Below are 27,914 nucleotides of genomic sequence, written 5' to 3'. Positions count from 1 at the left end.
GTTCCTGAAGGCAGCAGCCAATTTTCATTCTTACTCAGAATTCAAACAGCAGCAAAGGAAAATAGAGATGATGGAGACAAAGGTCAGTGGTACAGACTCCTGAGGCCATCTGCCTTCGAAACATGCCGGTGCAAGGGCACGGATAAGGTGGGGACGTCAGGGAAGAGTGTCTGTGGGTTCACCAGTGTCCTACGTCGACGTTGCCACCAGTGCTCTCTTCAAGTTCATCACTGAGTCTAGAAGGGGAAGGGCACCCTCCCCACGCTGAATACTGTTTTCCTGCGCAGGCGTGGGTCTTCCTCTAGCCAGCCTGGGTTTACCCCTGTACCCAGATGGAGAATATTCCCCCGGTGTGAGCGTTTCTCACCGTCTCCTTCCCCAACATCCCGAAGGTACCCAGAGAGGAGGACTTCCCAAGGACGAAAAACTGGCCACAGGGAATGCAGCCTGGGATGGAGCAGGCCACCTGCAGCCCAGAATCGGCTCACAGCCCAGGAGCCTGAGCCCTGGGGGGGGCAGGGGGGCTGCTGGTTAGAGTCACATCCAAACTTACCTCTCGGGGCTGTCGGAGGCGCACACAGAATCAATCAGCCCCACGTCCAGCGTGCCCTGGAAGGGAGCAAAGCCGGGGCAAGAGACCCATGTGAGCTCTGCGCACGCAGCCATGATGTCCCTCCCCAGACTACGACTGTCCACAGGCACGCAAGAAAACCCCTGTCCTGTCTGTGTGAACTGCACAAGCGAGGCCCCCGTCCTGCTGCTGAGCCCAATCAGCCCCTACACAGGGCGTGGTCTGCGGGTCAATCACTTAAGAGGAAAAAAGTTGATTAATTAATCTATCTTTATGCTTAAAACACTTTTGGTGAGAAGGGTTTATAAACTTCTTTCAACCGTACAGGTTTTCTGGCTCACAGTACGGTTCGTCACCAAACTCTAGACGGACTCTAAGAAACTCTGTACGTTGCCCTCAGGAGAAATTATAGCCTTGCTCTAAAATAGGACCATCCGGTCTGTGTGCGTCTAGCGTGAAGACGGAAAGAATGAGAGTCAGAATTCGCTGAGTCCCTTGAAGGAATGTATGCTGCACTTCCACGGTTTCATAAAACTCAGGAATTTTTGGGGGGGAGGGTTCTTGGAACTTAAGTGGGAGGGCTGGAATCTAGGACTACTACCATCTTCTTTCACTTACTCTCTTTTCTGCAGGATCTTTAAACAAGACAGTCCTGGTTTTCTCTTTAATTGTTACTCTTGCGGTTGAGTGCCCAGAACCCCCAGCGCCCCCCCACGCCCACGGGGACACCCCTCCCCTGCTCCTCTCCCCCGCGACGCCCACGCACCACGGCATTTTGCGGGTTGGCCTGCTCATCATGCATCTCCCGGATCTCCTGGTCGGTGGACGCATGCACCTGGCTCAGCACGCTGAACCACTGGCTGCAGGGAAGAAAGCATTGGGTCAGGGGGCCGACTGCCGCCGGCAACCAGCACCTGGCGCCCTTCTCTCCACTTTCTCTGTGAAAACGACGTTTCCTCTGGGCGACTTGGTTTTTCACGTGCCTACACTACTCACGGGTGAAGGGGGGCTTCACACGGCCTGCGGCGGGCAACGCCCAAGGACCTGTAGCTGCCACCTGCTGCAGGCTGGGACCCGTGAGACTCCCTCTGCTCCAGCCGCCCCCAGACCTTGCGCAGGTGATGAGCACGGGGAGGAGATCCTCAGTTACATCAAGGATCCTTACTGAAGATGTGACCTATAACCTCGGGAATATTCAAGTGCCTTCCATTTTTTTAAAAGTGAATTGCAGGGTAAAAAGGCCAGTGATGTCCGGGTACCTCCTCAAGGTGGCCCCTGAGGTCTGTGCCCCACTCACTCCAGGATGCAGTTTCCAACCACCTGACAGATAAGGACAGATGCATCCTTCCTTCCCTCCCTTCTTTCTTTCTCTTTCTTTTAGATATTTTACTTATTTGTTGACAGAGTGAGAGAGAGCACAAGCAGGGGGAGGGGCAGAGGGAGGAGGAGAAGCAGACTCCCCGCTAAGCAGGGAGCCCAATGCAGGGCTTGACCCCAGGACCCCAGGATCATGACCCGAGCCACCCAGGAGCCCCAGGATTTCTTTTTCTTTTCTTTCTTTTTTTTGTAACCTGATACAATTTCTACTTAAGTATGAATAAAAACAGAGGAGAGCTGGAAACAGGAAACAATTGCTTGAAGCAGAAAGTGCAAAGTTATCTTGACCTGAGAACTCCTCTATCTTCACCTGAAATGAGCTTTCTCACTTGCAGCCTCATTAGTCACACAATAAAGGAAAACAGGCCCACCCCAGAAAAGTCAAGCTGAGCAAAAGCTGTGATGCAACTAGAAACACAATACAGGCTTGAGGAGAAGGACCACAAATATCCACTCATCCGTCCATCTGTCCATCCAGCGTCTATCAAGCAACTCTAAAATGTGAGAGGCACCAGATGCGAGATGCTACGACATCCTTCTCCCGCAGGGGCTAAGAAGACCAGTAGGTACAGCGGGTACGGCACTTGGTATAGGGCAGGAGATGTAAGCAAAACATGTGTACCTGCCTTTACAGAAATGTCAGTCATGCCAGGTATCCACAGCAAGGCACTAAAATCTATCTCCTATGATCCCAAAGGAGAAAAATGTGACCCAGGGGCTTGAAAATAGGCAACATATACAGATTCTTTGGGAACCCAAGGGAGACGTCTCAATGTAAATTTGCTTCATCAGTTCTGATGAACTCAGAGGCAAGACCTGAGTCACTGCTTCATGAAGCTCAACAATTCCCCAAATCACTGAAAAGCACATGAGATCAAGATGCAGGTAGGCCGCATGGGATCTCCCCCTCTCACACGCGTGCACACTCAAATTTGCACATTTCTCCTCTTGAGTCAAATTTAACTTCATCTGAGAAGAAGTTTTAAAAAAATGTGTCCTCCTGGTGAAGGGAAGAAGTCCCCTGCTAAAACATCCCAGATGTGGGGGCACCTGGGTAGCTCAGTGAAATGTCCAACTCTGATCTCAGCTCAGCTCAGATCTTAATCTCGGGGTCATGAGTTCAGGCCCTGCCTGGACTCCACACCCAGCATGGAGCCCGCTTGAAAAAAGTCTCAAATGTTAAATTTAGCAGGTTGATTATGGCATCAAACAGGATGGCTACCAAGCGCTGGTCCTATAATTCAGCTGAAAAGCTATGGGCTTTCCCTGGACCCCAACCAACCCCAAGTGGTCTCCAGGAGGCCCAGATGGGCTATAATTCCAGGTTTGCTTGTTTTTCCAGTCTGTGTCATCACTTATGGATCCAAGCAGGGTTTTCATGCATTCCCACGGGAAGAATTACTCTTTGCCCTTAATGCTGCTACCATGGTGTTGTATCAACTCAAACGTTCAAAGGGCAGAGAGAGGGGTAGTGAGAGGCACCAAGAATTCGTGACAAAATTCTAATGATTCCCAAGGTCAAAAGTAAGGGTTTTAGGCTGAAGATGCTCTCTGGCGTTGCTCAGAGGAGACGACGGGTACCTCTAACACAACCCTGGGGCTCACAAAGCAGCAGGAGCAGACCAAGAGACGCTCTCCTGCGTCTCCTCCCCTGCATGACCCTGTGATCTATCACACTGGGGAGCTGATACCAGTTCGCTCTTACTTCATTTCACGTCCCCCCTAGAATGGAAATCAGGAACATGAGACTACTTGGTTCGGCCAATGGACACCAAGCACACTGTCCTTTGAGCGCGGTCACCAATTTAAGTTCTTGAAGAACCATGAGAAACGTGATGCCTCGGTTCAGCAGGACTGAGCTGCTGTGACTTCACCCTTCCTCGTACCTGGGTCTCTACTCTGTGAGATGCGGTGCGTGGTAACAGTGGTAATAGTGCTACTACCTCGTAGGCAGCCGTGAGAATTAAATGAGGTGATATACGTGAAGCGTCTCAGAATTTTGCCTGAAATGCGGTAATTCTCTAGGCATCAACCATCTCCTCTGTCCTACTGACTTCAGCGCAAACACCTAAGTGCTGGTCGTCGCCGCAGCGCTATCGTCTACTTAAACAACTAGTGGCTGATGCTCCCGCCCTCTCCACCCTTCAGCCAACACAGGCTGTTCCCTCCTTGCAAAGCTCAGAAGCTTCCAGAAGGTGGGCTTTGAGCTCTGGGTGGTTGCACGCTGCCCGGGACGACTGAAGCCGGAGCCACGGGAACACAGGGTCCCATGCAGCGGCACCCAAGGCTGGAAGTCCTAGATGGCATGCGGTCCTCATACCACACCCACCCCCCCGGGGACCAGTCTGTCAAGCTCGTGATGCTTCAGAAAAGCCCAATGAGAAAATCACGCACAGTCTATCCAGAGCCAGCAGGGAGGCGCCCAGGCCCGAGCAGGAGTGAGGGTGGTGGGCGCCGGCGGCATCTCACCTGGCATCCTCCGGGGATTCAGCGATGAGGTGGAAGGTCCTGTCGGCCATGATGATGTCTATCCCATTCTCCTTGCTGGTGTTATCTATGATCTCTCTGCAAAGCAAGAGCACCAAGGCCACATCAGGACCAGAGTCCTCAACACTGAATGGGAAAAGCAACTTCACCACACTAATGACTGGGATGGAAACCGTAACCGAAAAGCCAAACACCTGCTTCAGCCTTGTTTTTTTGAGAAATGATGCAGATGCCTGTAGCGTCCGGGGGAGCTGGGCTCCTCCCCCTTCCCAAGATGGGGAGGCTTGGGACGGCTGCTCCTCTCACTGCCCTATGGAAGGGCCCCCCAGGTGATGAGGCTGCCTTTGTGCACCCCCCCCCCGCCCATCCTCGCGGCTTCCATGACAGCTTAAGCCTTGGCTGGCACCTCGGACTGAGCCTGCCTGGTGGGGGCACCTTATTTCCACCGTCAAGAGCAGGGCTTGGGTGTTTCTGGAGCTCCACACCACCTTGCTCTCATCATCCACAACACTAGAAGTTTAGAACCAGTGGACCAGGTCAACAAGATAGGGGTAAACACAAGCAGGTGTTGGGATGGGACCAGACAGTTGATGAAGAAGGGTCTGGGGGATAAAGCCAGCTTGCTTTGCCAAGTGATGTTGCCTAACTTTTCAGGAGTTAGTAAAACATTTACATCTACCAAACCAAACAGTCTAACTAGTTGGGAAAAATAAATATCTTACAGCTAAAATCACTGAAACAAGATAGAGTGTTTTTAAAAATCAAGATGGTGCACATTCCTGGAGCAGCCTGTGACACCTGGTCTGAGCAGGAAGCAAGAGGTGACGGACGGGCAGGAATCATCAGCCAAGCATCGGGTCACAGAGTCTCTTGAGCACGGAGGCCCCAGCGTAACCGTCCAGACCATGTCATCCTGGACAGCCATGACCTCGCATGTAAAGTGAGCGGTGAGGCTGTGATATAGCTGGAAGGCTGTGGCTCGGAACCACGGTGGCCCAGTGGATCCTGGGAAATGTTCCGAAAACACAGCTGGGGGCGCGGGGACCCTCGGGATGGAGCCCAGGGACCTGCGCTTCTAAAAACGTTCCCTGGAAGGGGAGTGATGCTATCATCACATCACCTAGAAACACATGCCGCGGCTTCTCCAATGACAGCAAGTGATGAAGAAAACAATGGCGGCGGGGTGGTGGGTGGTGGTTGTGGTGGTGGAAATTATAAGAGATTCAAGAGATCTGTCAATGGATTAAAAATTATAGGCCTTATTTGGATACTGATTGGAATAAACCAACTGGAACCAACAAGAGTGTTATCGCCTCCATTTGCAAGACCAGTGAGGAATTTTGAACCATGACTGGAGTTTGGACTAAGAAGTTAATGTTATTTCTTTAAATGTTGCCGCCACAATGTCATTATGTATTAAGACTCCTACATTCTAAGTGCAGAGTACAATATTCAGGGCTAGAACTCTGCTGCCGGGAACTTGCTGTGCAGAACATGGAGGGCGTAGGGGCGCGGGGTGGCTGGGGTTCCTGGTGGGCACAGGGGCCATGGCTGGGGGGGTGCAGGGCGAGCACGAGGACTTCATTATATCTGCCTACTTCTGTGGGGCACAGATACTTTCTGTAACCAAACGTTTCAAAATACAAAGGGGATGATTTTAATTCAGGTCAATTAAAATAATCTTAATGTGATAAAACCCTGACAGCTCCACGCCCTCCCTCCCCAGAACAGGGCGGAGGCAGCCCAATGACAGCTGTGTCCTTGACCCTGACTCTCACAGAGCGCCTGGGACCAGGGCGTTATTAGGGGGTGCGGGGTGAGGAGCAGGGGCTCAGCCAGGATCCCCACTGTGAGATCCCCTCCGCCCTCCTCTGAGCCTCCTGGCTTTGCTGACCTCCTGCGGGGTGGGTGAGAGCATCAGGCAGGCAGGGCCAAGGCCCAGGCAGAGCTGCGAAAACCCCAGCCCCACATGGACTCCGTTCCCCAGCCTCTCCCCAGCCTCGGCTCCTCACAAACCCCGGGAGGCAGCCTGGAGGAGTCAGTACTCTGCTCTCTGCACTTCATTATTCGCCCTCAAAATCAGATGTGTAGACTCCCCACTTTTCAATAAATAGTCATTTGACTCCCCGCTTTTCAATAAATAATCCTCTAACTTTGCCGATGCTGGTCACGGACAATGCGCTGTCCTCGGGTCTCGTGGCTTCAGGAGTGAATCACTCTCAGAGCTTATTGTACTCATTTTCTAACTACAGTGACTGCTTGGTTTTGAGTAAAGCAGCGGCTGTGGGTTATCCCAAAACACTTCACATGTAGCATTGAGGTGCCCGGCTGCTGCTAAGCCCAACAATTTTCTGCAAACTTTAATTTTTAACCCAACTAATGGGTCCTCAATAGTCCAGTGCTTTAGTTCTACAAATGGGTAGCAGAGAAAGGGGCTGTGTGGGATCCCGGGCCTGGTTCTGTTCCTCTCGTTGCTGGGAACAGAGGTGGCCGGCACAGCCCACATCGGTAAAAGATCAGGGATTCATTCCAGAAACATCTCCCAAAACGTTAAAACCAAAAAACCAAAACGAAGGTAGTCAAAAGTCACAATCTTCCAGTTACAAACGCCATCCTTGGGGTGCCCCGCACAACGCGAGAGAATTAGTGAAGGACACAGCACCGCATACTTGGAAGCTACGGACTGAACAGACCTGAGTCCTTGCCACCGGAGAAGAACCGCATAAGCGTGTGTGGCAATGGGCATAAGCAGACCCACCGGGGACATTGGTTTGCAACCAGGAACCAGAATGTGGAGCCCCCGAGGCCGCAGGCTGTATGGTGACAGTCCCAGGGCCAGGGAGCAGAGCCTGCAGGCCGGCAGTCTGGCCGCACGGGGCGTCCTCTCAGCACACGTACACTGACCCACGCGGGATGAGGTCTGGGCCCATAGCGCCCGGTCGACCCCAGCCCCCGGCGAATCGTGCGCTGGATAGAGTGACTGGGGCGCACACACGAACCCTGAGCACCCCCAACCGCGCCCCTGACAGGGTCTGTCCGCATACCTGGCCGCCCGGACCTCCAAGGTGCCCTTGAGCTTCTCCTCGCTGTCGTTCTCAAAGTACATCAGCTTGGACTGGCGGAGGACAAACCAGCGCTTTTTCCAGTTTCTCCGGGACAGCGTGGATGAGCCGCCGCCCTTCTTATGCAGCCAGCCCTGCTTCAGGGCCTCCTGCTTGGAGCGGAACCACAGGAAGGTTTCATCCTTGAGGACGCACCAGCGGCGCTTCCAGGAGTTCATCAAGCCACCTGCAGCCCCAGGAGCGGGGAAAGAAGGGATGGACACAGTCAGTCCCGCTGGACCACGTGGCAGTAGCAGGCCTCGAGGCTCGGCTGCCCCCACTGTGCCGCGCCGGCCGGCCTGAGGACGTCAATGCTGCCCTGCCTTCCAGCTCACAGCAGCACCCCCCCGCCCCCAGCTGAGAGGTCTTGGTAAGACGCCCACACAGGCACGATCACCAGCTCACGCTCCGACCCGGACTGGGTACAGGCCGCGGGCGAGGGCCATTTCCCCAAGGGGCCGCGTGGGTCTCCAAAGGCCCCAGACAGGAGAAATTGGTCTAATTATCTTTTTACAAGATAACAAATATTTTGTGACATCTGGGTGGCTCAGCGGTGGAGTGTCTGCCTTGGGCCCAGGGCGTGATCCTGGAGTCTTGGGATCGAGTCCCGCACTGGGCTCCCGGCAGGGAGCCTGCTTCTCCCTCTGCCTGTGTCTCTGCCTCCCTCTCTGTGTCTCATGAATAAATAAAATCTTAAAACAAACTCAGTATTCACCTATTAAAAAAAATAAATAAATATTTGTAGGGGGCACCTGGCTGGCCCTGTCGGTAGAGCATGCGACTCTTGATCCCGAGATTCTGAGCCCGACACTGGGTGTACAGATTACTTATAAATAAAATCTTTTTAAAAATTCCTAATGTTTTTCTAGCAGAATCATTTTATCTTGGTATTCTCGATTTCCCAAGGACACTCCAGGATGACATCTTAACCACCATCAATCAAAAATCTCTTAATGAATCCACTGAAGAACATGGAATCTACCTCAGTAGTTAATTATAAAGCGACAAGTTAGTTTTTTCGATCAGCCAGTAATAAAAGTAAGACACACATGAACAGGGATACTGAACGAATAAAGAAAATGCTTTCTTGTACAGATCGGAGATGGCATGAAGACAGACCTCTGCAGATTAACTTCTTCAGTGACTAACGACATAAACCTCACACTGAAACAAGTGAAGCAGGGCCCACGCGACGTGCTGGCTGGCGTGCAAAGGCACTTGCTCTCACGGAACCCACTGCTGCCCCTTCTTAAGCCCCTTGCCTGCTTGCCCGGCTGAGAAGTCTGTGACCACGCGGCCACACTCCAGAGCGGTTTCCCAGCAAGCTACAAACCTGCTGGAGGCCACCAGAATAAAACTTTTTCTTTCCGATTTGGGGCTTTAATCTGGGGTTCCCAAAGCAAGCCCAGAGGAACCTGTAGCACAAAGTCATTCTATGATCTTATCGTCTTTAGGCGACAAAGGGTAATGACATCGTAGGAGAACAGATGGGAACTAGACTTCTGGTGGTGGGCACCAGCAACCTGCGGAAGCGCTAACCCGCTGCGCCATACCGCTGAAGCAGAGAGGACACTGCTAATTGTACTTTGATCAAAAAAATGTTTTTAAGTGATAAAGGTTATCCACAGTTGTTCTGAAGACACAGAGTATACCAGCCATCAGCAGAGCCATCAGCACAAGTTTACTGGCTCTGGTGCTCTGAAGCGGCATGTGGGACTCATCCCAGCTGCCCCCCTCCAATCCTGGGTGCTCTCTCCATGCTTCATCCTTCACAGATTTTGATCAGTGCTATTAATTTCCTAACGGCAAACTCCTTAAGCAGCCACGAGGCTGGTGAGAACACATTTATGCTCCTAAAGAAAATCTAACCACCAGGTTATATTATATTTTACGATTGGTTTCTCTGCAATGTTTGGTCACAACTTCATAAGTACTTTATTAAAAATTAAACAATGACGTATCAAAGATTAGAAGGTGATGCATTTATACAGCTTGTTTTAGTTAAAAGGAGTTTACCAAAAATTCACTTGCTTACTTTCTTGAACTCTTTGTGCTTTAATCTTAAGATTTTGATACTCTGAATATACCTTTACTTTTTCCTCAACTTATTTTGTTTTAATCAATTTTATAGTAATGCCATATATTCTATATATATCCATATATAATCAATGCCATATCCCTATAAAGAGTGATTTATAAGGAATTCTAAAGCTAACTTAAGGGAATTATAATTAAATAGGGACAGGGGAAATATATACTATTAACAAAAAGCTTATATTTATTCTGAGAAATGCATAACACAATCTTAAAATGCTATTAGATACATATTAGATTCTGTTCTGTGACTGAAACTTTTCTTGACTATTCCGGTGAACACTTGATTACTCAGAATTTTCCAATCTTTTTTATTCCACTGCTCCTGTAAAAATTTCCACCCACCAAGGACTTCAGGCAATAGGCCCATCTCCCCTAAATTAAACCTGGTGGGGTTTCCATGAGCACCTTGGGGATCTGGGGTTGAGAACAGTAGGGCTTTGAAAAGCACGTGAGCGATATTAGGAGCTAGACTGGTGTTGAAGACGGAGGGAGGCAGAAGCAGGAAAAGAGAAGAGAAGAGAAGAGAAGAGAAGAGAAGAGAAGGAAGGAAAGAAAGAAAGAAAGAAAGAAAGAAAGAAAGAAAGAAAGAAAGAAAGAAAGAAAGAAGAAAGAAGAAAGAAAAAACAACTAAGTGAAGAACAGGAAAACTACTGAGGAGGACAGTGATATGAAAAAAAGATAAACATGCCACTAGGAGAGAGAACCCACTAGGAGAGAGAAGCAAAGAACAGAAGAAACAGGGAAAGGGAGCACAAGTCAACACTGCTCCATGGAGGGAAACAGAAGGAAAGCTAATGAAAAGTGAAGAGTTAGGCAAACTTGTCGACAGAATGAGGAGGGGAGGGGAGGAGGGGGGCATCATCAGCAGGATGATGGTTCTTATCATCCCTCCCATCCCCAGGTTTGGACCTGTTCCCTCATCTAGCCTGGAGCCGGATGGACACTTCTTTCGGGGACCTGTGTGAAAGCCCAGCCAAAACCTGGTGAGGACTGCAGCTCCTCTGGGCCCCACCATCACCCAGAGGTCAGGGTTGAGAGGCGCCTGGAGGCTCAGTCGGCTAATGTGTCCAACTCCTGATTTGGGCTCAGGCAGGTCAGGATTTCAGGGTCATGAGGTCGAGTCCCACATGGGGCTCTGCGCTGGGTGGGGAGCCTGCTGAAGATTCTTGCTCTCTGCCTTTCCCTCTCCTCCTCTCCACCCCCACCCAAGCAAATTAAAAAAAATAAAATAGAAGTCAGAGTGGAGACCATGAAGTAGGACTACAAGGTCCTAATTAAGTTCCTTTCCAAAAGGAACATGCTCTGAAGTCTTCCAGGGTCAGGGGCCACTAGGTCCAGTGGCAGCCACAGCATACAACCCAAATCATCCTCATGCAGTGCGGGGTAGAGAGCAGGTGAGCAGTAAGGTGAGGGTACCCCTGGCTCAGACCTTTACTTCTCTGGTAAAGGAAACCCTGGGGGTCCTCCAACACTCCTGTGGCAGGATAAGGCACAGTTTGCCACAGAAGGGGCCACACTGATGCCAGCAAGAGTACGTGAGAGAGAAAGGAAGGAAAGGGGAAAAGGGGAAAAGGGGAAAAGGGGAAAAGGGGAGGAGAGGAGAGGAGAGGAGAGGAGAGGAGAGGAGAGGAGAGGAGAGGAGAGGAGAGGAACAGTGGGGGGAGGGGGTGTTGGGGAGGAGACGTAGCAAGAGAGGGGCAGAGCACAGAAATGAGATGGGGTGGCAAGAGGGAGGGGCCAGGGGCTGAGGACGGGATGGTGGCCGCACTCTGCCCTACAGCAGGCACCAGCAGTGCACAGTCCAGGCAGCCCTCCGGGAGGTGTGACCGCAACAGCCACGCATCCCCCATGCAGCTAAGAGGACCCGACACCAGGTGAGGGCAATGGAGTCTTCCTGGTCCTGCCCACAATCAGCCTCCATGGAAACAAAACCTCAGTTTTCCACCGCGCTACCCCACCCCAGGCGCCCCTGACAGGTCATACCTTTCATGTACAGGAAGCTGTGGAAGTAAGGCAGCGTGACGCAGCTGTACACGGAGTCGCGCCGGTAGGAAAGTTCATCGTCTGTATCAAATCTAGAGTCAAAGTCTTCCTCACTGTCTTCAAACTGTACGAGAAGGAGAGAGCCAGTGGTGAGCCAAACAGAAAAAGCCACAAGAAGGCCCAGCATCTGTCATCACCGAAAAAAATAAAAACCCAAGAGAAGCAACCTGTGGACTCGTACCATTACCACACAGGGCGGCCATCAAATCAACCAACCAATCAATCAATCCATCACAAAATAGGGACCTTTAAGGTCAAATGATCTGTGGAATTGACACATTGTGAGACATACCTTGATCCAAAGGCTTTTCCAGAAACCCTGTTCAAGGGTATAATTTTCATCAAACCATACAAGAGCGAACTCCCTTTAAATTACTATGATAAAAATACCTTCAAGTCTTAGAAGATCAAGGGGATACTTAATACACACCCCCAGACGTAAGCCCATAAGCTGGAAAGGGCATGGGTAAGCCACGGAAGAGTCCAGAACCAGGCAGCACATCCCAGGAGGGGATGTGGAGCCAGGGAGGCTGGTTGTGCAGCGAGCCCAGGGCCATTCCAGCTGATTCAGGGCAGGCCTGCCTTCCCTACCTGCTGGGACAGCGCACACACCCCAGTGTCTGCGGGAAATGCCAGCTTGCTTGGGGGGGGGGGGGACGGGACGCGTACCTCGGCTCCGTGTCCGACCTACCACCTGCCTCAAAGTTCATTTACCAGTGACGGCTGGTGGCCGGAGAAAGCGGTGGACAACCATCCTCAAGAGCTCGACTTGGAAAGATGGGCTGGCCCACCCCCGGGGGGACACGGGTGAGGGTCACACAGACAACGACGGCACCAACCCCACGCCCCTGGGAGAGGGCACAGAGGACTGTGCCCCCTTGGAGCTGGAGCAGTAGGCCCCCAAGCTGTCGTCCACCCCCACCCTGTACCCCTGGGCGGGGCTCACCAAGGACTGCGCCCCCCCTCGGAGCTCACTGAGGACTGAGCCCTGTTGGAGCTGGAGCAGTAGGCCCCTGAGCCGTCATCCACCACCACCCTGCACCCCCACCCTCCGGGGCGGGGGCTCACCAAGGACTGCACCCCATTGGAGCTGGAGCAATTGGCCCCTGAGCCATTGTCCACCGCCACCCTGCACCCCTGGCGGGCGGGGGCCTCACTGAGGACTGTGCCCCCTTGGAGCTGAAGTGGTAGGCCCCCTCCCTGTTGTCCACCCCCGCCCCCCCCGGGGGGCTCACCGAGGACTGCGCCCCCTCCGAGCTGAAGCGGTAGGCCCCCGAGCTGTTATAGGTGCCCACGGAGCAGCGGTAGTCTGGGGACCACTGGCTGCCGTACGAGGTGGAGAAAGTCACGCTGCTGCCGGAGGTGGCGGCGCCGTCCTCATAGTCGTCCCGGTCGTAGTCGTAGTGGCCGTCTCCCGACGGCAGGGCCCCCCCACCCTGAGGCATGCAGTAGGCGGGCTCCCCAGCCACCGAGCTGGGCTCCGACGGGCCGAGCAGGAGGGAGCCGTCCGCGCTGGGGCTCACAGGCACCACCGTGTCATTCATGTACGGGTCCTCCTCTGACGATTCGTCGCTCGTGCGGATGCCGCTGGTCCTCTGGTCCGAGTGGCCGTGCTCGCTGGGGTTGGGCGAGTCCTTGAAGGCGTCGTCGTCAGCCTCAAAACCCTCGTCCACCTCCTCCTCGGGGTACGGCTGGCTGAAATTGAAGCTGGGCCTCTGGGCAACCGCGCCCTCTGCACCCTCCGCGCCCTCTGTGCCCGGGGCCTCTGCGCCCAGGGCCTCGCCGCCCGCCGACAGGGAGCGCTCGATGTGGCGGACGCACTCGTCGATCTCGTCGAAGTTGAGCGACTCCAGGAACTCTTGCGCCGCGCGGCACGCCTCGTCCTCCAGCCGCCGGAGCTCCTCGTCGCGCAGCTGCTGCAGCTTCTGCAGGGAGGCCTCGGTCAAGGACAGCTCCTGCTGCTCCTTCATGCGCTGCAGGTCCTCGATCTCCTTTTCCAGGCGGAGGATCTCCTCCACCTGCTTGTTCTCCTTCTGCTTCTCTAGGTCGCAGTGCAGCTCGGCTGCCCTCTGGCTCTTCTGCAGGGCTTCCAGCTCCTGCTGCCTCCTGGCGGCTTCCTCCTGGGCAGAGGACGGAAGAGGTCAGAGAGGGCCCCTGCAACCAGGGCGAGCACGGCCATAGAGAGCCCCAGGACACCCGGATGTGCCTTCTGGGGGCTGATGCCCTCTGCTCCAAATTGGTACGCAGAAGCCCTAATCTCCCGCACCATGGAATGGGTATTTGGAGATGGGGCTTTTGTTATTTCTTAAAGATTTCATTTACTTATTCATGAGAGACACAGAGGGAGGCAGAGACACAGGCAGAGGGAGAAGCAGGCACCATGCAGGGAGCCTGACGTGGGACTCAATCCTGGGACCCCAGGGTTACACCCTAATCTCAACCGCTGAGCCACCCAGGTGCCCCTGGATATGGGGCTTTAAAGATGTGATTAAGTTAGAATAAGGCCAAAAAAAAAAAGTTAGAATAAGGCCAGGAGGTGGGCCATAACCCCATCTGACTGGTGTCCCTGAAGGTCCAGGAGATTGGAACACACACATGCACACACCACGGATGCACACACACACATGCAAGACCACGGGAGGACACAGCGAGGCGGTGGCCATGTGCAAGCTAAGGAGAGGCGCCTTGAGAGAAATGAAACCCGGGACACCTTCACCTTGGGGGTCTGGCCTCCAGAGCTGCAGCACTATTTCTGTTGTTTAATCCACGCAGGCTGTGGTACTTTGCTACGGCACCACTAGCAAACTAAGACAGCGGTGACCCTGCGTTAGAGAAATTACGCTGTGTCCACACTTAAAACCTTAGACATCAACAGAGTTGTACTCGGTTGCAATGGGTTGCATCATAAACATCTCCTTTCAGATTCTTCTGTCATCTTTATACCTCATTTTAGTTTAGAATCCTTGAATTTTCAAAGTGTTTGAGGTGGGAAGGAAAGGGGCTAGCAAGCTGACGCGTGGGCACGGCATTCTTTACCTGTTGGGTGCGGAGCTCAGCCTCTCTCCGTGCCCTCTCTCTTTCTCTAAAAACCAGTAAATAAAAAAAAAGATGGTGATAATAACCAAAAGCAATGGAAAAAAGTCCCAGAAGCACTTTTCAGAGAGAGCTCCCTTTTTAAAGACAGCTTTGCTAGAGACAACTTAAAAAGGATGAAGGATGAACCCTCTTCCTTTGGTAAATGACTCATTCTGTACATGAATAAACATGCACATAACTCGGTCTTCGATGCTGCCAAGGAATTCTATATCCAGGCCTCCAAGAGGTAGTTTTAAACAGCAGCATCCCCTGGGAATTCTTGCTGCAGGAATGCATATTGACCTTAAAACTCAGAAAGTGTCCTCCTGCTTCATCAGAGCAAGAAAGCTACTATACCTCTCCTCTTCCTCCCATTTCCTCTTTTCTTCCTCCGCCCGCTTCTCTTCCAGCAGCTGCCTGTAAATTCTCCGGGCGATCTGGCCTCTGAGTCGCTTCTGGAAAACTATGGCGGCTTTCCTCAGGTGCAAGAATCTCCTCCTCAGAAGGAACGCTCTGTAATTCTTCTGTATGATCACCACACAATAAAGGACCTTTCGGTATTGCTTTCTGAAAATAAAGACAAAAGCCGCACAACAGAAGAGCTGTTGAGGTAATGAGGCTCTGAGCTCTTCAAATGGGTTTGCGTTAATGCTACGAGACAAAAGAAGAGGGCCGAGTCTGGAAAGTCTCATTATGGAACCGGAGCGACCAGGAGGCCCCTTTGGACCAAACAAAACGGAAGAAAAACAAAAGAATAATAACAAACAAAACGAGAGCAAGGACCTTATCATTATCTTGGCTAAATAAACCCATGACCCCTAACGCTGACTTGGAAGCGTCCTGGCAGTGAAAGCCCAGCCCCATAGCGCTGGGCCCTAAACAGCCCCGAAGAGACTTGACGCGGTCCCTGTTCTCACGGCAGGGTGGGGGCCCTAGCACGATGGTCCTGCACCTGAGAGCATGGAGCGATGTGGGGTTCCACGGGGCCTGCAGGTCCGCATGGGAGACAGGACTCCAGGGCGTGAGGCGAGCAGCTGCCCCCCGGGCAAACACGGGAGCGGTGCCCGTGGACCCGATGGGCTAATAGCGGAGTCCACAGCAAGGCGGCCTGCCTCCAGTACGAGGCACAGAGGGACGGGGTAAACAATTTAAATGTCTCAGCACCGTCCCCTCCTGTCACTGCTCTAATGGAGACACCGGAAGGCCCCCGGCCAGCTTTCCGCGCGGGGCAACCCAACTGGGCATCGCTAGTTGGAAGTACAACCCAGAGACTCCCGTGGCCTGGCGCTGACCTCCATCCAGGTGTCTCGTAAGTAAAAGCACGCAAGGGCCACCCCGCCCAGTGATGCGCGCCGGGGGAGGCCTCCCCTTGGCGCGCCACGCCGTCCCTCTCTGGGCTTCTTACCGTGCCAAGTAGCCCAAGATGTGGGCCCGGATCACCATGGCCGCCCTCGTAACTTCCTCCTCCCGTTGCTTCTCCAGCTTCTGCTCCAGGGATTCTCGGAGGAAGACCTGCCAAGGCAAAGTGACGCATCAGAAGTAAAGAACAGGGCTGGTGAACGCAGGCTCTTGCCGAGTCAGCTCTCTTGGAGGGAAGGCTTTCTTCGCTCTTGGGAAATGTGCTCCAAACACACAGCCTGTGCTCTGAACGGTGCTTCTCCAACTTCCTGTGGGGAAGCGCTTTGTTTTTTAAACTTTCTACTTGTGATGCACTAAGACATATGAAAAATACAGTCAAAATATATGACCAGGAAGAAGCAGCAAATAAAGTCCCCCCCCCCCCCGCCGTTTTGTTGGTTAGAGGACTGTGAGGTTGACATCAAAGCTCACACTCCCTTCAGCAGGACTACGAGCTCGTGAATAGCACCAGTCCCTGCATGAAGTGTAAATCACAAGAAACCCAGAGATGCTCTATGCTAAAAAAGAAAAGAAAGAAAGGGAGGGAGGGAAAAAAAATCCAACAACTTTGCACAACTTACTTTGGTAGTACATGGAAACTCTCTCTGCAGGACTGTCAAGTGACAACGGTCACAGTGTCTGGGCCTCAAAAAATTTTAATGCACATTTAAAAAATTGACATTAAGAATGTAATTCTGAAGGGTGCCTAAGGGGCTCAGGGTGTGACCCTGGGGGTCCTGGGATCGAGTCCTGCATCAAGCTCCCCTCAGGGAGCCTGCTTCTCCCTGTGCCTGTGTCTCTGCCTCTCATGAATAAATAAATAAAACCTTAAAAAAAAAAAAGTAATTCTGAAGTTAGAACTGAACCGTTTCCGTTCCATCTCAGTCTGATCCTCATAAGAATACCAGAACTGGGACAAAACCGATCCCAGCAATTTGCTGGCCCGTTTCTGGGAACAGGCACCTCAATCCTGTGCGTGTTAAGTTTGGGAAGTGTATCTGGTAATTGGCTTTCTGTATCAGCATTCCCAGTACTTGAAAGGCGTGAAGACATTAAGACCCTCCCTCAACCACGGAAGCTTTTAATTTCATAATTTCGGATTTACTGCATGCATAAGAAATTCCGAACTATTCCCTAGAAGAACTAGTGCCAAACATTTGTATGCTTTTCTGTTAACGTTCAGGGCAGCCTGGAAGCATCCTGCTGGTGGTGGGTGGGAGGCTAAACGACACTCTTTCTCACTCATGATGTTTTGATTTATGTGCCTCTGACTCATTCTGGCCCATAATGATGCAGGATGTTTTCTTAATAGCACATTTTCCCAGACACTCCGCTCCGTCTCTTCCAAGACATTTGGGCAGAAAAAGCACATAAAGAATCCTACCACCATGTGACTCACAGAAGCTTTACCTGCTCCCGCTCTGGGTTCCCGAGCACTGGTAAAACTCGACCACAGATCATCCTCTCAGGAAACTTTTCCATACAACTGTCTTCCTATAATTGCAATTATATACCCTCCTGATGCCTGAAAAAACTGCCTCTTGGCGGGGGAGGGGGGGAGAAAAACAAAGGACAGAAGCTACAAATACAAAACTTCGTTACTTGATAATCACAAGTTTTCAGTAATATGGATTTCTGTTCAAGGCAGTTTTCATCAAGGCTGGGCTTTCAAGAAGTCTTTAAACTTCTTTGCGACTTTCTTCAGCCTTAAAGATCCCACTCTGATGCCGGTGCCATGGGGAGTATTTATGGGTGCGAAGGTCAAATCTTGGGGGAAGCACGGTGGTGGTGGGGCTCTAATGAAACAGATCGCAGTTCCAGTGACCATCCACCTAGTCCATGAGCAAACAGAAGGCTTTATGAAGGGAGGAGGGCCTCCCCCGATGGAAGTCTACGGGAAGTCCTGGCTGGCACCTGGCTGGCACCAGAAGCCCAGGAGCACCTGTGTGAGCACCGGGTTCAGGCCGGGCGAAGGCGCCCTGCGCCGCCCTTCCTCTAGGGGCTCTCCTGCCAGCCTGAAGGCCAGGAAACAGCAAAACACTCTCAAGGACCGACTCGGCCGAACGACACCCAACCATGACTTTACGCAACACCACCAAGCAGGCCCCGCCATCCCGCCAGCCCGGCGGCGGTGAGCACGTGCCCATGGTGCCGGGACGCGGCCACGGCGCAGTCAGCGTGGCCCAGCCACTGGGAAGGGCACCGCCCAGGCTCAGGACAGGGCCGTGTCCGCTCGAGGGGCCACCCCCCAAACCCCGCTCGGCATACGAGGCGAGCACCTCACTTGCCTTTACCTCATCAAGGCCTAAGGGCGGCTCTAGTTCAACATCTTTACTGCCCCAGGACGGCGGGTACAAGCCTGGCTGCACGGTCCAGGTGCTCCGAGAAACCAAAGCGCTGGCGTCACAAGCCCGCGCAAGAGTCGAAGCAGGTCACCGGCCACCTGACCTCTCGGGGTGGACACGCGTGGGAACCTTCTGGACGGGCTGCTCATCGGAGGTCCCAGCAGGACTCCTGCCTTCCCTAGGAACGTTCCCCAGCGCCCACGAACTCCTGCCTTCCAAGTACGAAACGTGTTTGTATGCGAGCCAACTCCCTCGGGCCTGGCGCCGTGCTTCCCTTGCTGACCACGACGCCGTCATTGGTCTTCGTCACGCGTGACGGGAATTTCTTCACCAGGAGATCCAGATCTCTTGTTAGATTTCAGGGCTTCAAATACAAAGAACCTGCTGGCAGCAGCACTGACCAAAACACACACCAGGACGTAATAAAGTCCAATGCTGATTGGGGTCAAAGCTACTTCGCAGACACGGTTCATTTCCTTCCCCGCATTTCTGTGGACCAAGCGTCCTTCCTCCTCCTACCTCCAACTCGTCACCAGCTTAAGTTTAACTCCTGTCTAACGATCTCATCTCAATCCACGGTGAGGCCTCTCCTGGGGAGGCAGGGTCCTTACTCCCAAAGGACACAGCGCCCGATGATTGATGGGCAGCCGTGGCGTCTTCTATCCCAGAGCCCGGTGGCCTGAAGGGCAGCGTCATCCTGTGTCTGTGGCCCCTGTGCTATGCCTGGGCCCAAGCCTCACCTGGGGTTCGTCTCCATAATGTAACTGTAAGTGAAGGTGGACAGGTGCTCGAGGGCCTCGAGGGAGCACGAGTGTCATCTGAGATCATGACCTGTGCTGTCACTCCACAGACGAGGTGGCGGGTGCCAGGAGCGTATCCGTTGGCACAGAATGCAGTATCTTTTTGATTAAAAAATCAGAGTAGGGGACACTTGGGGGGCTCAGCAGGTGAGCACGTGCCTTCAGCTCAGGGCGTGACCCCAGGGTCCTGGGATCAAGTCCCGCATCGGGCTCCTTGCCTGGAGCCTGCTTCTCCCTCTGCCTGTGTCTCTGCCTCTCTCTGCGTGTCTCTCACGAATAAATAAATAAAGCTTTAAAAAACAAAGTCAGAGCAGCAGGTGATGCTGTATTGTCAAGAGCTCCCGTGTTTAGGCAGCTTCCCTCTGGGGACTGAATGGGTGACATCTCAGTCCTGTCCTGTAGGGTTTCTAGCGCTTACCAGACACAGAGTGAGCTCCTAACTCTGTGCACCACGTACAAGAACGAACAATTAAGTCTACACTTGCCCCCGCATGACAGAGAAGTCTACAGGCGATGGCAGGGTAGGTGTCACAGGCAGATGGATGGAGACGACAGAGGGGGCCTGGCTCACTCTGGGGGGGATTTGTTGTGTGGGGTACAATGGAGAACGTCAGGAAGGATTCCTAGTCTGTCTGAGCTGAGACTGGAAGGGTGAGTCAGGTAAACGGGGATGGGGTGGGGGAGAATGTCCTGAGGTGGCCCCACAAGCAGCCATGCCCAAGTGTGGGTGCGATCTGGCTCACTTCTAGCCAACAGTGTGGAACCGTGAGGGGCTGTGACCTCTGAGACTGCACTGATTATAAAGCCCCCACGTGGGGAGACCACAGCTGGACTCTCCTGCAGCCTCCAGGTCGTGGGCACGTCACATAGGGGGCAGGTGCTGAGTGTGGCCCTGGGGGGCAGCCGCCAAAAGAACTGGGACCTGAGGCCCCACTGTGAAGACCCAGGTACTGGCACTGCGGAAGCCTGAAGAGGCCCCCGAGCTCCAGCGGGAAGGCAGCCCAAGACCCCGGCAGAGGAAGGGTCAGCCATACCACACCTGGGCCCCCGCCTGGGACTTGGTGGGGCACCTCAACGTGTGTCACTGCCGCAGCTATGCTACAGGTAGCTCGTTCCACGGCACAGGCAAGCGACCTGTCACCTCTGCGGGCCACCCGCATCCTGCAGAGGGCTGAAGCCTACATCCCTGGTGAGACCGCTCAGGGGCAAGGGCGCGGGCGTGGGCTCAGGCTCAGTCTGGGAGCACCTGACTCTTGATTTTGGCTCAGGTCGTGACCTCAAGATGCAGCCCCGAGCTCAGTGGGTAATGGTTGAGATTCTCTCTCCCCACTGCCCCTGCCCCTGCCCCTCCACCACCTCCACCCTCCCCTGCCCCTCCACAGCCTCCCCCTCCCCTGCCCCTCCACTGCCTCTCCCCCTCTCTTTCTCTAAAATAAATCAATTTTTTAAAATAATTAAGAGAATATGTCCATTATCCAATTTCCCTCACTGAGTGTCCCCACATGATGCCTCAATACTCGTCCCTGTGGTTGGATGAAGGACCTCCAGGGAGTCCGGAGGTTTGGATGAGGTCAGGTGGGTGGGGGCCCACAATGAGATCAGTGCCCTCTAAGAGGAGGAAGGGAACCCAGAACTCTCTCAACCCTTGAGCTTAGAAGAGGACCCACCCGGCACCTCCAGCCCCCAGACTGTGACAAACATAGGTCTGTCCTTGAAGTCACCCAGTTGGTGGTATTTTGTTGCAGCGGCCCAAATGGACTGAGACACTCAACCACTCCCCTTTCTCCCCCAAGCCTTTCTTTTATCTGAAAGACAGAGAGCCACAGTAACTTCTTGCAAGATACATCCACAAAGGCAAAAGAAACAAAAGCAAAAATGAACTATTGGGACTTCATCAAGATAAGAAGCTTTTGCACAGCAGAGGATACAGTCAACACAACTAAAAGACAACCTACAGACGGGAGAAGATATTTGCAAATGACGCATCAGATAAAGGGCTAGTTTCCAAGATCTATAAAGAACTTATTAAACTCAACAGCAAAGAAACAAACAATCCAATCATGAAATGGGCAAAAGACATGAAGAGAAATCTCACAGAGGAAGACATGGACATGGCCAACATGCACATGAGAAAATGCTCCGCATCACTTGCCATCAGGGAAATACAAAGCAAAACCACAATGAGATCCCACCTCACACCAGTGAGAATGGGGAAAATTAACAAGGCAGGAAACAACAAATGTTGGAGAGGATGTGGAGAAAAGGGAACCCTCTTACACTGTTGGTGGGAATGTGAACTGGTGCAGCCACTCTGGAAAACTGTGTGGAGGTTCCTCAAAGAGTTAAAAATAGACCTGCCCTACGACCCAGCAATTGCACTGCTGGGGATTGACCCCAAAGATACAGATGCAGTGAAACGCCGGGACACCTGCACCCCGATGTTTCTATCAGCAATGGCCACAATAGCCACACTGTGGAAGGAGCCTCGGTGTCCATCGAAAGATGATGGATAAAGAAGATGTGGTTTATGTATACAATGGAATATTACTCAGCAATTAGAAACGACAAATACCCACCATTTGCTTCAACGTGGATGGAACTGGAGGGTATTATGCTGAGTGAAATAAGTCAGTCGGAGAAGGACAAACAGTGTATGTTCTCATTCATTTGGGGAATATGAATAATAGTGAAAGGGAATATAAAGGAAGGGAGAAGAAATGTTGGGAAATATCAGGAAGGGAGACAGAACATAAAGACTCCTAACTCGGGGAAACGAACTAGGGGTGGTGGAAGGGGAGGAGGGCAGGGGTGGGGGGGAATGGGTGACGGGCACTGAGGCGGACACTTGACGGGATGAGCACTGGGTGTTTTTCTGTATGTTGGTAAATTGAACACCAATAAAAATTAATTAAAAAAAAAAAAAAAAGACAGAGAACTCAAGTGGGGAGGGGCAGAGGGAAAGGGAGAGAATCTTATCAGGCTGCACACTCGGGGCTGAGCCCAATGCGGGGCTGCATCATGACCCTGAGAGCCCGACCGGAGTGGAAATCGAGAGATGCTCAACCAACTGAGCCACTCAGGTGCCCCCTTTCTCTCTCTCTCTCTCTCTTTTTTTTTAAAGAAAGTCTTTGGTTAAAAAGAATGTAACATGAGTACAAACTTCAAAATACTCTTCTGAAGCTGCACTGCTACTTGTAGGGTCAGGGGGTTCAGCCGTGAGGCTTACGTCTGACTTTTGAGGACGTCCACACACTCAAAGGTCAGCCCGCACCCCCTGCAGCTGCCTGCTTTCTGTGCCAAGTCACATTTCGGTCGTTCCTGTGCGACGAGGCCCGGAGTGGAGAGACAGAGTGAGAGGCAGAGGAGGATTTGGGCCACTCCCTGATACAAGGAGAAAAGGTCGCACAACCAATTTTTTTAAGCTAATTTTGGCTGTTGAGGCCAAACTGTCTGGAATCGAGGGTAAAGGCCTCATCTCAGCCACACCAGCACGTTCTGAAAGTGACCTTCACTTGGTTTTCTCGACTGGATTTTTGTCAACCTACGAGATTCCAGGCTGTTGGCTGGTCTCTCGCACAACAGCTCCTGTGGTGCAGGGATGGCATTCGGCATTTTTTTTTTTAAGATTTATTTATTTTATTCAGAGAGAGAGAGAGACTGAGAGGCGCAGAGACACAGGCAGAGGGAGAAGCAGGCTCCATGCAGGGAGCCCGACGTGGGACTCGATCCCGGGTCTCCAGGATCACACCCCAGGCTGCAGGCAGCGCCAAACCGCTGAGCCACCAGGGCTGCCCGGCATTCGGCATTTGAATTACAAATAGTTGGAAGGGTCTGGGCTCTCACATCTCTGAAGCCAGAGGCCACCTCGCACTTCATGGCACCGAACTGCCCACCAGCCAAGAGGGGTGGACAGCCTGCAAGGAACCACACACATACACACCCAGGGTCTGGTGTTTCCAGAAACAGAGTTCCTGACAAGTCAAAGACTTCAAATAAAACATCAACTGTCTGGAGGACAAAAGACTAAGGTGGGCACGACACCATATCTTCCAAGGTAAAAAGAACAATTCATCAGCCCTAGCACAGGACACTGGCCCTAACACCTCCAGGAGCTGAATGGGACGACCGCTCCTCCTCTGCGGTTTTACCTTGGTCTTCCCCAGCTGCCACTCGCTGTTGGAGGAGTCGTAGAGCTGCAGCAGGGCTGTGCACTTGCCCCTGATGTCATCAGGCACCGCCGCGTTCCTCATCAGCACCTTATACCTGCAGCATAAAGACGCCCGCGTCACCTGCCAACAATTCCTCTTCTCCCAGACCCTCGGAGAAGAAAGACCATCTATTTAGCCCCGCCTTGCCTTTTGTAAAAATCCTGAAAGGGTCTTCGGACTGCATACCCAGCCTTTCGGATCCGCACCGTCTCCAGCATCCCGGAGTACCGCAGCTGGTTTAGCACAACCGCCTGGTCAAACTGGTCTGGCATCTAAAACACGCAAAACCGTGAGAAGATAAAGTTAACAAGGCCTCCCTCTCATTCTCGTTCTCTCTCTCTCTCTCTCTCTCACGCATACCCGACACAAAAATACAGAAGGAAAAGTGAACCCCACCCCCAGGGACCCATCACTTGGCTTCACAGCACCACCAACACCATCACCCCATGAATCCTGCGCTATCCACAAGCTCTTACTCCTTGCCCTTAAATTTTTGAAGTCCCAGAGTTCACATCATCTCATTTATAAATATGATCAACACCATTTCTCAATATAACCATGGCAGCATCAGCATATCTTCAAAGATACCAATGATTCCCTAGTACTTCTATCCATGTTCAAACAAATTTCCAACGATTTGAACGATCATCAACCTACCACCATTTTTAATACTGTTTTTCAAAGAACCTAAAAAGTGTCATCCAGGTGTCACTTTATTTACTTTTTAAATTTCCATTTCGAGGAATCTGAAGGCATTTTTTAATTTTAGCCAAAGAATACAGCAACCCAGCGAGGGACACAGGGAGGGGTAGGCGAGGTTGGCATGGAGAGCGGGGAGGAAGAGAACACACCGGCGGAGAAAAAAGACAAAAATAAAGAATTTTAGTTCTCTCAATACCCAGTCAAAGCCTCCATTTACTGAGAGCTTTCCACCGTGATCACAAAGTACACCCAGAAAATCCAAACCAAAGATAGGCAAAAATCAAACCAAAACTCACGTCCTGAAATGTATTCTCTCATGCACGCCGTGGCCAAACAAACTGGCATTGCTGACAGGACAATAGTCTTTCAGGGTAAAACTCAAAAGTAGGCCGTTTCCCACTTACAGCTTTTGGGGCAATGACTGGTTTCTCACCAAACAGCCATTCCCTTGAATTACTTTGTATTCTATCCTGCACAACTGTGAATAAGGGGACTGAAAAGGGGTACGAGAGGATGGAAGGACGCTGTTAGGAAGTGCAAGGAAACCAGACCAGACCAAAACAAAGCAAGATGGTGTCTTACATTTGCAGTCCTTATAAACACAGTCATTAACACAAATTTGGGCTTAAAGCCGTTATCCCGCAAGTTTCCCAAACTCGGAGAGAAGAAACCTGAAGAATGCTCTGCACGTCTCCCCTACAGCTTCCGTTGGAGCAACAGCCTGCCACCCTCTCCTGCAGGCTGACTGCTCTTATATTTAATTTAATTTCTTCGCAAACAGCCTGGTCAACTTGTCTTTACTCAGCAGTAGGCTACCCGAGTATGGCCAGTAAGTTAGCGCAAACGTCCAAAACGTTGCGGCTCCCTGATTTTTATCCTTGTTTAAATATCCCTAGAAAAATAAGAAAAAAAAAAACATAAAAATAGAGGAAAATTACCCTTGGTTATGTTTCCGCCTTATAAAAAGTGAAGCGAGGCAGCAGCTGCAGAGGCACTTGGTTAGTGTGCTTCCGATCCATCATCTGGACTATAAGCCGAGCAGAGGCAACCCCAAGAACTAACGCAAAAGGGAGCTAACGTAGAACAAACGCGGAGTAACGCCTCAGACTCACTCGACCCTGTTCAGTTCGTCATCAGAGAGCTGGTGACTGAGTATCCCACCACCGGATGCCCAAAAAGCCCTTCCTCAAGCTCTCCCCGGCCGGCCCCCTCCCCAAGCCACGCCGCTCTGCTGGGCGTCTTTTCTCCCAATCCTCCCTTAACAAAGTCCGCGCGATGTTCCCCGGATTTGGCACCAGCTCCCACGACGTCCTAAAAAAATGTTACAAAAGGGACGCTCCATCCAAAAAAACGTTCAGCCCCACTCACCATCTCCGGCCCCTCCGTGGAACATTCCACCTTCGGCTTGGCTCGTGGGCCAAAATTCATATGGAAAACGCCTGCCACGCTGACCTTTCCGCCACAGCTAAAGACACTGAACAATAATGAACACCATTCCTGTGCTTTAAAAAGTGCTCGGTCGCCATGACAACCCCTTCCCTTCTCGGGCTAATTAGTGTGGTGTGGTTGTAGGATTTCCTACAGCCGGGAGGGGGGCACCAGGCGCAGAGGCTCCTTCCAGGCTCCTAGCCCCATTGTGTTTCTGGCCCTTCCCAGTAATTGAAGCAGGAAGGGGGACCCCACCGGCAGATTGTCGCCACGGGCAACCCACGCAGCAGTCACGGGGTGGGGGGCTGTATGCCCATCAGTGGGTCTCTGTTTCGCTTCAGCTCCCCCCTCTGGTGCCTGTGACGTTAAGTGATGCCCGGGCTCGGGGCGGACACACCACAGCCTACAGGCACTGCCCCCAACACTTGCCCGGCGCACGGGTCTCCACCAGAACCGTTTCCAGGGCTGCACGGAGCTCACTCGCACAGAGCCCACCTGCACCGTCGGGACAGCCAAGCCCGATGGCGACAAACTCGGGGACTTTGGAAGTCACAGCTAGGCACGGGGAGTCTGGGCCTTACACACCTGTTTACTGTGTGCAAGGTGTCACGGTTCTTGCTCCAGGAGGATTAAAAAGAAAAGTGGGGCTAGGTTTTTTTTTTTTTTCTGTTTACTCAACAGCCCCCACCAGAGCACCACATGTGTTACACTCGGCGAAGCCACACGCACGCGTCCGAAACACCTAGATGCCAGCTTGGAGGGCTCGGGCTTGTGCACCTGAAGGGTTTTGATGTAGAATGACATACACCCACTGTGCGAGGGTCCCCCGGAGTAGTTCCGCGTCCCTGAAGACCCCTGCGCTCCACCCACCCATTTCCTCCTCCCCCAATCCATGCCAAGCACTAATCTTTCCACGGTCTCCATATTGCTATTGCTTTTTTTTTTTCTTTTAAACATTTAATTTTTTAAAAAGCAGTGTAAGGCTCACAAGCAAGGCAGAGAGGATGGTAGAGAAATCTCCACTTAGGGCCCCTGCCCCCAGGTGTGTAGCCTCATCACAGGAGCCACATCCTGTTCCCAGAACCCTAACACTTAGAAGCGCGGCAGGTGTCCCAATCCCCACTCCTTATCCTGCAGAAAGCCTAAAACAAAACCGTATCAAAGATTAAAATGAAATTGCTTAAGAATGCAGGAGTAAGAAGAGTATGAGGGGGTACTCATACTCCGAAAGTTTGGGCTCTTCCAACCTGTATCCACTGCCTCCAGGGAAGGGGTGTCAGCGAACACGGCCCAGGAATCACTCCAGGACAGAGGGGGCCCAGTGGACCCAGGCTGCTGTGCTTTCTGCGTCTAACTCTGATGCCAACTATTTTCAAGAGAAGCAGCCAATGGGGCTTTAGAGTGAGAGCTGAAGGCGCTCAGACCTGCCGTGTGCCAGGATCCCTTTGCTGGCAGCGCCAAACTGGAAACAAAACCCGGGGATGTTTTGATACCATGCACATCACAAAACATTATGCAGCCGTTAAAAAGACAAGACCAAATGAAAGATGCACAGTTGGCTCTCGGGCCTTTGGCAAGGAGAGAAAGGATGCAGGAAAATATGTATAACAATCTCATTTTTGTAAGACAATGACCTCACCAAAAAAAACCTCCCCCCTAAAAAACAAAAAAACCCTGCCTGATATATGGTATGGGCATGAATATTCCTCACTTTATCACACTTCACGGTAATTGTGTTTTTCACAATTTGAAAATCCGTGTCAAGTCTGTCGGCACTGTTTTTCCAACAGCTTTGTCTCTGTGTCACGTTTTGGCAATTCTTGCAGTATTTCAGGTTTTGTCATGGTGATCAGTGACAATGACTCACCGTAAGCTCAGATGATGCTGAGCATTTTTTAGCAACAGGCATTTTCAAACTAAGATATGTACACTTTTTAAAGATATAATGCTACTACACAGCAACAGACTACAGAACAGCATAAACATAACCTTTACATGCACCGGGAAACCAAAAAATTCATGTGACTTGCTCTTTATGATATTCACTGTATTGCAGTGGTCTGCAACCAGACCCACAGTATCTCCAAGGTAGTGCTGTCTTAGTCTCCGTCCGCATGTGCAGAAGGCCACAGGGAGACTCACTTGGTATCTACTGAGCAGGGGCTGTTACGGACGCCGGGAAGAAAGGCTGCTAGGGGAAAAGGGAATGAAAATAGAGGTTGCACTGGACGGAGATAACCACATATATCCAACCTGTTTGTCTACATGGCTATATGTCTCTG

The 27,914-nt window shown here is 52.0% G+C and overlaps 1 protein-coding gene across 1 annotated transcript in view; it reads right to left on the bottom strand.

Annotated features, from left to right (window-relative positions):
• The window catches only part of MYO10 (myosin X), a 194,376-nt gene that overhangs the window by 14,254 nt on the left and 152,208 nt on the right, over positions 1-27,914 (bottom strand). Inside the window, exons 20-30 of the mRNA XM_072757215.1 lie at positions 23,650-23,774; positions 23,443-23,557; positions 16,157-16,263; positions 15,109-15,318; positions 14,713-14,758; positions 12,912-13,796; positions 11,617-11,740; positions 7,480-7,723; positions 4,418-4,513; positions 1,338-1,431; positions 554-609 (exon numbers count right to left, since the gene is read on the bottom strand). Of these exons, the coding sequence (XP_072613316.1) occupies positions 554-609; positions 1,338-1,431; positions 4,418-4,513; positions 7,480-7,723; positions 11,617-11,740; positions 12,912-13,796; positions 14,713-14,758; positions 15,109-15,318; positions 16,157-16,263; positions 23,443-23,557; positions 23,650-23,774 (2,102 nt within the window). The remainder of the gene's footprint in view (positions 1-553; positions 610-1,337; positions 1,432-4,417; positions 4,514-7,479; positions 7,724-11,616; positions 11,741-12,911; positions 13,797-14,712; positions 14,759-15,108; positions 15,319-16,156; positions 16,264-23,442; positions 23,558-23,649; positions 23,775-27,914) is intronic.

The sequence above is a fragment of the Vulpes vulpes genome, chromosome 4 (genome assembly GCF_048418805.1).
Source record: "Vulpes vulpes isolate BD-2025 chromosome 4, VulVul3, whole genome shotgun sequence".
NCBI lineage: Eukaryota > Metazoa > Chordata > Mammalia > Carnivora > Canidae > Vulpes > Vulpes vulpes.
This window is presented reverse-complemented; position numbering and strand designations above follow the sequence as displayed.